The 12,673-nt window shown below is 60.3% G+C and overlaps 1 protein-coding gene across 1 annotated transcript in view; it reads right to left on the bottom strand.

Annotated features, from left to right (window-relative positions):
- Nucleotides 1-12,673, bottom strand: part of POLN (DNA polymerase nu) — an 86,390-nt gene that overhangs the window by 1,387 nt on the left and 72,330 nt on the right. The window contains exons 19-23 of the mRNA XM_006919110.3: nucleotides 9,836-9,967; nucleotides 7,488-7,598; nucleotides 6,647-6,725; nucleotides 1,405-1,472; nucleotides 11-72 (exon numbers count right to left, since the gene is read on the bottom strand). Of these exons, the coding sequence (XP_006919172.1) occupies nucleotides 11-72; nucleotides 1,405-1,472; nucleotides 6,647-6,725; nucleotides 7,488-7,598; nucleotides 9,836-9,967 (452 nt within the window). The remainder of the gene's footprint in view (nucleotides 1-10; nucleotides 73-1,404; nucleotides 1,473-6,646; nucleotides 6,726-7,487; nucleotides 7,599-9,835; nucleotides 9,968-12,673) is intronic.

Raw genomic sequence — 12,673 nt, 5'->3', positions numbered from 1 at the left:
CGCCCCTCACCTGCAGCTGTAGCTTCAGGGCCCGCACGTGCCGTAGGGCCTCCATGGTTTCCCTGACCAGGGCTAGGACAGAGAGGGGAGGAGGGCAGCTGAGCCCCAGGCAGGGCTGGCCATGAGAACAGCAGGCCCCAGCACCTGCCACCAGTGCTCCCTGGCTGGTCCTCCTGTGTGTCCCCTCCTTTGTGCTGGTGGGACAATGAGACTGAGTGACCCCAAGTGACCACTGTGCAGAGGAGCGGTAACTGTCAGCTGAGCTGTCAGCCCAGGGCTCTCTGTGCGGGCCAGGTCGTACCCTCTGGCCTCCATCGTAGGGCTGTGCGGGCAGGGCCCCTGGTGCTAGGGGCTGCTGAGCCTTCAGCCTGGTGTCTGCTCCACCGGCGGCCAGCATGTGTGTTACGGACCACTGACCCTTTAAGAGGAGGCTGCAGGCCCCGCCCAGCCCCTGCTTCACTGTCCCTGGCTGCCTCCAGCACAGCGCCGGTGGCGCCTCCAGCCAAGGGCCCGTGCTACCAGGAGCCGAGATCCAGGGGAGTCCGGCTGCTCCTAAGCCGCTCCCACCAGTTGGAACTTTCTCTTCCCCTTTTTAACCAATACCTGAGCGCACGTCATAACCATCGAATGGTCTTACAGGGTGGGCTCGTTTTCAGGCCCATCACCTCCAAACAAGACTCAAGTAACAGCCCCGCCGGGACCTTGACCATTCGTAGGACGGGGCCCCCCGAGGGTGAGGTGGTGGAGCTAGGGGAGGGCTGGGTGGCCTGTCGCTTGGGAGCTGGTCCCAAAGCTGGCATCCGGACCTGATGCCCACCCCTGTACTCCATGCCAAGCCCAGCATGCTCTCCCACAGAGCCTCCCAGGACAGCGTGGGGCCTCCACCCCACCCCCAACTAGCAGGTGTGTTAGGGGGAGGAAATCCTGGCCTTCCTCGAGGACTGGGGGACAGGTGGTCCTGGCTGCAAAGAACCGCTGAGCGCTGACAGCTGGCGGTGATGCCCCTCAGAGAGGGCTGTGGGACGCAGGCGTCGAGTCTGCACTGAGCCTGGGGCCTCAGCCACGGGACCCCTAACATCAACTGCCTGCCGGCCCCATAGCCTGGCCCCCTCCTGCTCAGGAGGCCCAATGCCGCCCCCATCCTCCTGGGGCCCTGGTAGCTGAGGCAGGGCCCAGGGCAGGGCTCTGGCATTCACTGAGGGCTGCTGGCCAGGGTGCAGCCCGTCTGGGCTTTTCAAGGGTCCCCAACCCAGGCTGGCCCCTCTGTCTGTCAGGGTCCGAGTGACCTGCAGCACGAGGCAGGGAAGGGGCCTGTGGCCCTCCATAGGCAGATGCCCGGCCAGACACGGGGAGATGCTTTGACTGTTCAGGAGATGAAGGCAGCCCCCTTCCCTCCAGACTCACCTGCAAACTCAGGAATCTGTGAATCTTCCACTTCGAACAGCAGCTCGTCGTGAATTTGGGCGACCAACCTGGAAGACACATGGCCCAGGAGGGCGTCACCGTGATGCGGGCAGTTAGGACACGCCACTCGATCAGCGGCCAGGGGGTGTTCGCTGGGGTGTGCACACCAGGCGCTCAGCAGAGGGGCTGGCCCACAGGGCCCGGGGTGGGGGCGCTGATGCCCAGGGTCGCTGCTTAGAAGTAACCGGTGCCTGGCAAGGGCATGGGGTGGGGAGGGGGCGTTGCTGAAAGTCTAGGCGGCAGGGAAGAAGGGTGTCCCCAACCCCCCGGACCCCACGGCGCAGGGTGCGGGGGCTTGGCATGGATTTAGAAGGAGAGTTTCCGCTGACCGCCGGTGTGGGGCCTGCAGTGAGAAGGTGAAGGCGAATCTGAATGCAGGGGACCCTGGGAACGCTCCCCCCATTTTGAATGCGAGCTTAGGGGAAGGTGACGGGAGGGACAACCCTTTCAAATGTACTTTTGAAGTCAAATACTTAATAAAATTTGGAAAGTACATTCAAAATTTGAAAGTGTAAAACAAACCCCCGCTTAGCTCCCCAGCTCCCCGGCCCATGCCCCAGGCTCCAACCTGCCAGCCCGAGGCTGAGCTATGTGCGGAGCCCTCAGCTGCCGAGCTCCCAGGCCCTGCATGGGCACCTGGTGCAGCCCACCCGGCCAGGTCCTGCCCAATCCCTGCCGGGCCCCACGACTCTTCCTGACCCGACTGCCCATCCCGGCCTCCCCCGGGGCCAGTCCCCGCGCTGGAGGCCGCCTGCTCTGTCTGTGCAGACAGCCCCAAGCAGACCCCTAAGCCCCGCTCAGGCCCCCTTGAGGGCGTTTGTCCCCGCCTGCCTGGCAGAGAGAGGAAGCAGAGCTGGGGGAGCTGTGGGGAGGGGCTCTGGGAGGAGCCCTCGCTGCCTGAGAACCAATGCCCAGAGGCGGGAGGGCTGAGGTTCCAGTGACCCGCAGGCAGGATGCAGCCAGAGGGACACAGCGATGGGCTCCTGAGACTCGGGTTGGCTGCACAGAACACGTCTGTAGCTGGATCCAGCCAGACTTTTCACGCTCTTAGAAGGTGGGGTCTGAGTTGGCTCGCGTGCCTTAGGCAGATGACATGCCCGAGACCCAGTGCCCACCCCTCCCTCGGGGTGCATGAGGGTGGCTTGCAGGTCCACTCAGGGAGGGGGAGAGGCTGCAGCCCTCCAGGAAGGACAGTGGATGCCAGGGGCCTTGTGTGCTCTGTCCTTCGTGTGACCTGGTCCGTCTCTGGAACTAGGCCTTTGAGGGCTGGGGCCGCGTCCAGTCTTGTCACCTCGCTGCCTGTCCACGCAGGCGCTGCACGTGGAGGAAGGGGCAGCAGGCAGACCGCCCTGCGTGGTGAAGCAGTGGCCCAGCGAGCAGGAATTCGGGCTGCGCTGGCTCTTCTGGTGGCTGCCGTGCGGGACTCCGTAGCAGGGCTCCGTGGGGGTCTCCGCCGTGCGGGACTCCGTAGCAGGGCTCCGTGGGGGTCTCCGCCGTGCGGGACTCCGTAGCAGGGCTCCGTGGGGGTCTCCGCCGTGCGGGACTCCGTAGCAGGGCTCCGTGGGGTCTACCGCAGACACTCTTCCTTCCATCGTCGTCGAGTGGGGTGGCGACGGGGCTGGGTCCCCAGCTACAAACATTTCCCAGGCTCTCGGGGGGGTGGCCCCCGAGGGGCAGACCCTGCAGCCCCCAGGCAGGCTCTGTGAAGGGAGCTGGGTGCCCTTCTGACCATCACTACTCTCTCTTTTGGCCGGTAAGGTGACACCTTACCACGACACCAAGAGGGAAAGGGCCAGGGAGCCGGGGGACTTTGGTCCTGCGGCCCTGCACCCTGGGCCCGTCAGCAGCTGGTGCTCCGGGCTTCTGACGAGGGGGCAAGTCCGCTTTCTGGAGCATGAGCGGCGGCACTTGGGCGTGTGGTACCACTGTGAGCGCGCACCCCAGGGTGACGCCTTGGGCGTCATGCCGCGCCCAGACCTGCACCAGGCCGCTGGCCGCAGCCCCTGTGACCGCCCCGGAGGGCTGTGCCTGTATTTGCGGGGCAGCCTCTGGCCCAGTGCTGTCGCCGTGGCCCTTCCAGATGCCGGGTCAGGCTGGCGGTGCTGGCATCGCCTTCTTGACTTCACCGCGAGGCCTCTGGCGGGGTCTTCGGCTCCCACGGGACTTCGCTGTCACATGGGCAGAAACCTCGGAACAGGCCAGTCTTGCAGTGGTGGTTTTCACACCTCTCGAAATTACATTGTGAAGTCTGAGCCTAAGAATAGGTCTGAGCTGTTAGTCACTCACGTCACTGTCAGCTGACAGCGACAGCACCACATCCTACCCGGGCATCAGGACACAGGGAAGCGGTGGAGGCAGATGCCCCGTGCGGGCGCGTGAACACAGGTGCCAGGTCCGCTGTTCCCGGGAAGCCAGCTGACTGCTCAGGTTACTGCCTGTCCCTCTGTCCCACAGTGGGACAGGGCGCCCCGTGGGGACAGTCCGGCAGAGCCTCGCCTCCCCTCCTGTGTGTGGCCGCCTCCTAGGCCCTCTGTTCCATCTGCTCCAAGTCCCCTTGCTGCGTCCCCGTCCACTGCAGGCGCAGCTGGGAGGACGGCCCGCCTGCCTTCCCTCCATCTCGACATTCGAGGTCCTGCCACCTCCGGCAGTCCCGAGGCGCCCTCCTCGGCTTCTTCCTGAGGCCGAGAGAACAACCGTACCTCGGTGCTGGGCGAGACCTGGCGGAGGGTACCCTCGGGAGCTGCTGCCCTGGGAGGTGGCCAGAGGTCTGAGGGCCGCCCGGATGGCGAGCAGGGACCCGACTTCCCCAGGAGGCCCTGTGCCTGCCCTGCTGTCTTCATGCTGAGCACAAAGGAGCCAGGCCGCCGCCCAGGGGCTGGGTCAGGTGGGGTCCTTGTCCCTCCGTGGAGGCCCACGGCTGGCTCAGTTCCGCACGAATGTGGACATTCAGGTCACGCTGAGCCTGTTTCCGCGTGCCTCACTCGGGTGTTGTGGCCGACAGCCCGGAAGCTTCCTCCCAGCTGCACCATGATCCAACACCTAGCGAAGCCTTTGCAGAGGCCGTGGCAGGCCCACCAACGCTGACAACCCAGCCCAAGACAGGCGAGTTCTCCAGGTGACAGCAGAGCTCGCAGCTAGAAGCCCCCCGGGACTTCCTGCTGGGCGAGGCCCCCTAGGGTGACTGGACAGGCCTCCAGAGGTGCGTGCGTCCGTTCCACGACTGTGGGCCTCCCGGACACACGTTTCCATCACGCTGCCCAGGCAGACAGCTCACACATAGCCCACGCCTGCCCTGTGGACACGGCCCACATGCCCTCCACAGCGTGGGGAGGACGCAGCGCGTTAAGTGCCACCGTGCTCCGACCGCCAGACACGACACAGACCGTCATGGGTCATGGAAGCATTTCTAAGGAAACGAGGGGCTGCTGACGGAAAGAGGGCCAGCTGGGCCGTTAAACTCCTGGGCGAGAATTGTTCACACTTACCCAGGGCTCTGCCACCAAGAAAGACCCCAGGTCCTCACATATCAACTGCTTTTATGGATCCCACGAAACCTGAAGACGGATCAGACTTTTCTAGACTTACAACGTCACAGATGCTGAACCACCTGCCCAGGTGGTAAGCGGGACAGGCTGCTCACAGCCCTCCCACGTTTACCCCCTCAACGCGACACAGGTGAGCAGGACACGCGCATTCAGAGGTTCACCGGAAGACCCCTCGGGTGATCTGGGGGTGGCAGGGGGGACTCGGTGCGGGAAAGCGTTTTGCGCTCTCTGCTCTTGTCTCTTGCCTCCCCAGTTCCTACAGAAGTCAGAGCCATACCCCAGACTCCACCCAGTACAGGGACCAGAAGGGTGACTGGGCAGTGCTCCCAGCCGGCTGGGGTCTCAGGCATGGGACCCTCCAGCCCTTCCCCCAGGCCCTGGGGTGACAGCACAGGTATGGCCTCCTGCCAGGCTGCTTCTCCCCAGGGTAGAAGATGGATGCAAAGAGGGGTGGCCGAGACGGTGGTTCTGTGGGGCTGGCGGAGAGTCTCCTCCCCTCTCCTGGACTGGGGTGGCCTTTGCCTGGTACGCACTTATGTGCAAAGTGGCCGAAACTGCCAAAGAGACACAGGCTCACAAATCAGCACGAAGAGTAGCACATATCTGAACACCTATCAGAGAGGGCTTGGCAAAGAGAGACGAGGGCTTCAGAGACAGGAAAAGCAGGCCTCGGGGATGCCGACTCGCCCCGCCCCAGGGAAAGCTGTGCGCAGAAGGAGACGGGGAGGCAGGAGGCAGAGCCCCGCCGGCCTCTGCGCCAGCGACATGCCCGCCCAGAGGGATGTGGGGCGGTGAGTGCGGCGCCCCTCGCCCCTCGGATGGGGCCTGCCAGTCTGATCCACATGGTCTGGAGAAGCTGCTGCCTCCTTGCTGTGACCTCCTCTGCCTGCTGGGAAGCCCCTCTCCCACCCTGCAAAAAGGGAGGGAGCCGGGCCTTCTGGGCTCTGACGCGCTCACTTGTCTGGGGACTTCAGGTTAGCCACAGCAGCCACCTAAGTCCCCAGAGGACTCAGGGAGCCGGTAGGGGCTGGTGAGGGCTCCCTGTCACGCGCCTGCCCCAGGCTCAGGAAGTGGACTCCAAGGAGCCGGTCTGGCAGAGACCAACCGAGAGCCATGGCCCAGTCCGAGCCCTGAGCTCCAGGTACGTCTGGGCACTGGCTCTGGGGTGGGGATGGCCACAGCAGCCGACTGGGGTGGGCAGCAGTAACGAGGTGGGGGTGGTGGCAGTTTGGAGCCCCCATGTCCTGTTTGAGGCACAGTGGGGTCCACCCATCTCCGGGTAGGCAGTTGCTATGTCCTAAGAGGTCAGGCACCCAGAAAGGAGGGCCTGGGAGAAGCATTTCTGCACCAGGTTGACCTTGAGAGACCTCGTGGCGCCCTAAAGTCAGTGGCCTGCTATCACCGCGTGCAGCATGGCAGGCCCTGGGCCCTCCCAGCAGTGCTCAGAGGAGCTCAGGCTCCAGGGAGTCCCTTTGCTGGGGGTGTGATCTTGTGGGAATCGTGACCCAGACCCAGGGTGGAAGCCTGGGAGGTGTGTGGGTGCGGGCCGGCCCCAGAGCAGTAGGCCTTGTGAGCCCTGGGAGGGGCAGGCGCACGCGCATGTGGACGCTGGGCCGGGGAGCCTGGCTCTCACTGACCTGGCCGTCAGGGTTGGGGAAGAGGCCACCGCAGCGAAGATGTGGACCATGGCCATCTTGCAGAGGTCTGCAGCCGAGCCTGTGGGCACAAAAGCTTCTGCTTCATGGACCATGTGAGGCCCCGGCCCCAGTGACGGCCTGCACTGCCTGTCCAGGCCGCTGTCTTAGTTATCTATGCTGTATACACGTGACCCCACACCCAACAGGTCACGACACCCCAGATCGACCGTCTCATGGAGCCCACATGTGTCCTGGGGCCTCTGCTTGGGTCTCAGGCTGAGATCAGTGTGTGACCTGGACATATTCTCACCTGGAAGCTCCACCAGGCAAGACCCACTTTTAAGTGACCTCAGCCTGTTGGTGCTGGGGGCCGTGGATGCCAGGGGCCATGTGAGCCGGGGGCCATGTGAGCCAGGGGCCATGTGAGCTGGGGGCTGCGGGAGCTGAGGGTGTACTGGGTTTGGATGCTTGCTTGAACTCTTACACCTGCCAGGCATGAGGAGTACAACAGAGAGTCCCAGGCCAGAGTCAAGGGTACGAGCTGCAGGCTTGGCCCTGTGCTGGCTAGATACACTCCTGGGGCCTTGGTCCCCCTTTGCAGACACAGGGAGAGCCCTGCTCCAGCCCACCTTTGGGGGAAATGTCACACTTATAAAGATGACCACGTTCTGGGCACCTGCCACCTTTCGGCGCTGTTCCACTGCTGCCTGACAGTAACTGCCAGGGAGGACAGGAAGAGGAAATATCGTGATGATGATCTGGTGAGTGTCACCCAGCCCTGCAGCTGCCAAAAACTCGAGAAGCAAATGGACCCAGCAGGCGAGCCGAAGGCTCTGCGTACCTTGCACCACGAAGTTTACTGCCTGTCGCTCTGCCTGTGCCCGGAGCTGCGGGTCCCGCTCACGAATCCTTGGCAGGTGTCTCCTTCTGCCCATGATGGACTCCACGTAGCCTGGCCGCCCGAAGGAAAGCAGCATGAGGCAGACAGGAAGGCAGTGTGGAGCCCTGGGGCCAGGGCTTCCATGGCCAGGGCTTCCCTGGCCAGGGCCAGGGACCGGGCAGGACTCCTCCCGCTGCGGCCCTGAGCCGGGGCACCGCGGGGAGCTCGCCCAGGGGCCTCCTGGTCTGTGGCGGGAGACAAGGACAGCAGCAGGGTGGCCTCTGCTTGGCCAGTGGCACATTTCTGCACTCCTTGGCTGGATTCCCGAAATGGCATAGCCACTCCAGTGTCCCTGGCGTGGATGAGGGCTCGGTGGGGCGGGCTGGAGTGGAAGAGGCAGCAGTCTTAGCCTTTGCCAATTTTAAGAAAGATGTGACCACACGGACATGCTGGGAGCGGCCGGAGTCCTCCGCCTCGCCTGCTCCAGCCAGTCTGGGCTCCGCACCTGCCCACCTCCCTGCCCACCTCCCTGCCCACCTCCCTGCCCACCCCGGCCGCCACTTCGGGTCGTGGTCTGGCTCGGGCGGGCATTCCCCAGGGGTCTCGTCTGCTGCTCAGCGCTTCGGTGCCCTGTTGTCTCTTCCACACGCAGCCCCGTCTTCGACACTGCCGGAAGGTGCTTGCTTACCCGTGGGTCACCTGTCCCCATGGATCGCAGCCCCAGCAGGGCCAGGCAGGACACATGCTGGCCCTTGAAAAACGTTTAGGGGAGGGTTTAATGATCGCTTAAGTATTTCCTTACAGCGTCTGCCCAGAAGTGCAGTTCCTGGGTCAAAGGGCATGCAGACGTCACATCTGGACACAGGACGCCCCATGGCCCTTCAACAAAGATACGGGCAAGGAGGGCGGGTCTGGCTCTGGGTCTCCGCTGCCCAGGGCTGGGTCCCACTATGGAACCGGATCACAACACTACCCGCTTTTTAGAGTTGCAGCGAGCATCACATAAGTTACTTTATGGGAAGCCACCAAAATCGTGCCTGGCCTCCGGCGAGAGCTGCATTTTTGTTGTATTTGTCTGCAGTGGTCCTGGCTCCGTAAACTCTCATCAACACTGGGTCCTATCACTATTTTAGCATTTAAAAATTGATAGCGTTACGCTTTTCTCAAGTGTGGGGCTCCTGGCGCACGGATGGTCAGGGCTTCTGGGGTTTCAGTGAGGACACAGGTGGCTGCAGGCACAGGCCGGGCCGCGCAGGCCTCTGTGGGGCTCGCCCCCCAGGCCCAGGGAGCCCGAGGCCTGCCCTGCACGGGGCTGAGTGTGCCTGGCACACACAGAGGCTCCTGCACCGGCTGGTGTCTGGACACGTCGTCGGGACCAGGAGGAGCCTGTAGAGGGGCCACCCCGGGACCCGGGCTTTTGGGTGGGCTCCGGAGAGAAGGGTCATCAGCAGCCCCTCCTGGGAGAGTTCAGGAGAGCCTGGCGCTGAGGGACACGCAGAGCTGGCTCGGAAGGCGAGGCCCGCGAGGCGGCCACTGCCACTGGCCCGTCCGTCCCCTGGAGCGCACGCCGCGTCCTCTGCCCCCTCTAGACCGTCCTCCTTCCTGTCGTCCGCATGAAGTTCCGCTCTTTTCTTTCCTTCCCTCTTCACTCTGCTGCTCTTCTCCAAACGTCTTGTGTTGAACACAAACCATCTGTGTTCACAATTCCTTTTTTTCTTCTTAAAATACTTTAAAATGTTCCTTCATCTCTGGGTTCAGTGTCAGCTCGGCCACACCCCAGTGTTTCATATGACATGCTTCTGCTGCCATTTACTTCTAAAATGTGTAATTTTATTGAGACTTCTTTTTTAATCCTAAATCATTCAGGAGTGCAATAAATTTCCAAATAGATAGACGGATGGATGGATGGCCACACGCATAGATAGCAAACTCCCTTTTCAACTTACTGAGGTCGCAGAACACGTTCTCTTTGATGTCATTTGGAGTCTGTGACCAAGCTGTGAAGTTGTCACATACCACATGCTTTTCTAAGAACATATGTTCTGTTTGTAGGTGTAGGATCTTACTTCTCTACGTCTGTCTGTCCATTTATCACATTCTAACTCAAGCTGGTTAACTCCGTGGCCTCACGCACAGCCTGGCTCTGGACTCTTGTCGGGTGGGGCCTTTCGGTCCCATTTATCCAGCAGGGCTGGACGATCATAAGGCCCCGGCCCACCCAGGCTCCACACCCCCCATCTGCTGTTGGAGTGGCTGCTGTGTGGGAGTGGGGAGGTGCCCGCCAATGGCTATGGCAGCTGCTGGCTTACCTGTCTGGTGACACCGGGCAATGGTTGCTTGAGCGAAGTCCTTGATTTTCTTGTACTTCTGCAAAAAGCTCTCCAAAAACTGGGCAGCTTCCTGAACAGAAACACCAAGGCAAGCAGCAAGCCGCTCCTTCCCTGCATGGGCATAAACGCCAAGGTCAGAAGCAGCCCCAACTCACACCCAGCAGGGTGCATGGAAGTGGCCGGAAGTGGCCGACAGAGGGGTGTGGGAGACTCGGTGAGTCGAGGTCCAGTTGGCGCCACCGGTGTCTTCTGATTGGTCAGGATGGTGCTGGCTTTTGGTTTCACATGTGAGTGCAAGGTGCTGGCCAGCCTGAACTGGGGCCTGGTGATGGTGCGTTTATTCCACAGTTTGGGCTGAGGGCCTGCCCGGTGTGGCGGGTGAGGCCGTGAAGGAGGCAGAGGCAGTGTGTGCTCTCAGCCTGTCTGGAACTGTGGGAAGCTGCACGGGGCGCAGAGGAGGGAGGGAGGCAAAACTCCTCTGCCGAACGATGAGCAAATGTTACCCAGGGTTCCCCGTCCCCGGGATTTTTATTGCAAGACAAATGGTTTTGTCCAGACCCATATTTGGGTCCCAGAGGACAGAAGTATTCCTGTGAAGCTTCTCACTGCAAGCTCTCTGGTTGAGGCAGCACCCCGAGTTCCAGGATGGCATCCCAAGTCTTGCAGAGCTTGCTGGATGCAGGTGCCACACAGATGGGTCTGGGACCACACAGATGGGTCTGGGTCCAGCTCTGTCACTATGAGAGGTTCTGTGTGGCCTCGGGGGAGCCACCGACCTGCAATAGCTGTTTCTTCACCTGTGAATTAGGAACACTAGTCCTTACCTCCAAGGGTTATCGGGGGGTGGGGGTGGGGCATGAACTGAGGCAGGTAAGGCTCTAAACAAACTGGCCCAACTTGGTACTCAATGTGGAGTCATTCTCTCCCATTTTCTTCCAGAAAAAAATAATTTAAATAGGGGATGAGGAGCTCATGAAGACAGACACAGGGCTGGGCTGGACAGCAAGGTCACGGGCAAAGCCCTGGGCTCTGAGCGACTACATCGTTGGAAGGGACCCGAGGGACAAGTGGCCACGACCAGGAGTGGGCTTGCTGCCTCTGCACCGGGTCAACTCTGGGGCCACCTCTGGGGCCACACTAGAGGGCACCCCAAGGGCCTCTGGACAACATGGCCTAGAAGCCTCAGCCCAGAGGTAGGTGGGGTGTGGCGGCAGAGCTAGGAACTGACGTACCTCTCAGAGCCTGTCCTCTCCTCAGCCAGCCACTCCTGGCCCCGGCTAGTGACGCTTTCAGCGGTTCCGGACAGAAAGAGTTCACATCGTGGGAGCGTGAAGGGGCAGATGTTTGCTTCCACAGCTTGGCCACGAAGGGTGAAAAAGGTTGGGGTGCCCTGTGATGCGCAAAGTTTCTCCCAGAAGAGGGAGCTTTTGGCGCCCCCAGTCCTTCCTCTCGGTCTATTCGTTTGGCTAGAAATGAAAAAAACTCCAATTTCCCTTCTAGGGCTTAGTTAAGATCATGTGATAGCTCCACGGACACATTATACTGAAATACTGCATTTAAAACTCTTTCTTCCATGACATTCCACTCACTGCCCCTCAGCCGTGGCTCTCTGATGGAAAACCCCATTGGCTTTCAGGAAGGAATCAGGGTGGCCAGACACTTTCAGTAGGTCTGGCTCGGTGAAACCTTGAGTCTTCTCAGCTGAATCCTTTTTCATGTCTAATCTGCTGTAAAGCCCAGTCGGCCCCAGTCAATATTTCTGATATTGCAATTTTCAGTTTTAGTATTTCCATTTGGTTCTTTTTATTTTCTGAGATTTCCTATTTTTTCATTCATTATGAGCATATTTTCCATTATATCCTCGAGCATAGTTATAATAGTGGCTTTAAAATCCTTGTTTGCTAATTCCAACCTCTGGGTCATCTCAGGATCTGCCTCCTTGGTTGCCTTTCTTCTTGAGTACGAATCACGTTATTTCTTCATCTGTCTGGTAGTTGGGACTGTATCCTAGATATAGTGAATGATATATTGTAGACGCTCTTGATTCCGGTATGTTTTTTTCAGGAATACTGACTGTTTTTTTAAAGGGGACAGTTAATTTGGCTAAAGTTAAACTTCAAACTTTGTCCCTCTGCACTGGGCAAGCTAAAACCTCAGATCGGTTCTTGTCACCTTAGCCGGGCTGTCTGAAGTCTGCCCCCGTCAAGCCTAGTCATGGGTCAGCCAGAGATGTGGGCCGAGTTCGTACCTGGGGTTTCGTGTTCTCCTTCGGCCCCCTCCTTTTTGAGATTTCTCTTTACTTTCCAGATTCTCTGTTTGCTCTGAACGCTGCCCTCTGGTTCTTCGAGCCAGTAAGACCACGGGTTTCTATCGGTGGTGTAGCCGCCCCTGGCACTGACTGAAGCCTGCTTTCAGGTGACGAGCTACAAACGGGGAAACTCGCCCCGTGCCAGTCCTTCCTTCCAAGTGTCAACTTGCCTCTAATTTCTGTTTTTGTCACTTTTCAGAACCTTTGGGCGGTTGCTTATTAGATCTTTTCCACAGTTCGCAGCTGACATCTGTGAGAGGGTGGTCTGATGGGAGCTCCTTGGCCATTACAGGAAGCCACACTTCTCCTCGATATCTACGGCTGAGAAATAATCCCTGTCCTTCCTTTGGGGGAGCCGTTGGGCCACCTGAAGGGCAGGGGTTGGCCAAGGTCTCTGTACCTGAAGGAAGCCTGTTTGCAAGAGGAGCAGATGACGTGGCAACTCCAAACGAAGCAGAGACAGAGACTGAGACAGAGAGGCAGGGTCCAGTCAGCTCTCCAGGCCCTGC

Source organism: Pteropus alecto, unplaced genomic scaffold (assembly GCF_000325575.1).
Source record: "Pteropus alecto unplaced genomic scaffold, ASM32557v1 scaffold5, whole genome shotgun sequence".
NCBI classification, from domain to species: domain Eukaryota; kingdom Metazoa; phylum Chordata; class Mammalia; order Chiroptera; family Pteropodidae; genus Pteropus; species Pteropus alecto.
Note: the sequence above shows the minus strand (reverse complement) of the source record. Positions and strands in the feature narration are given on the sequence as shown.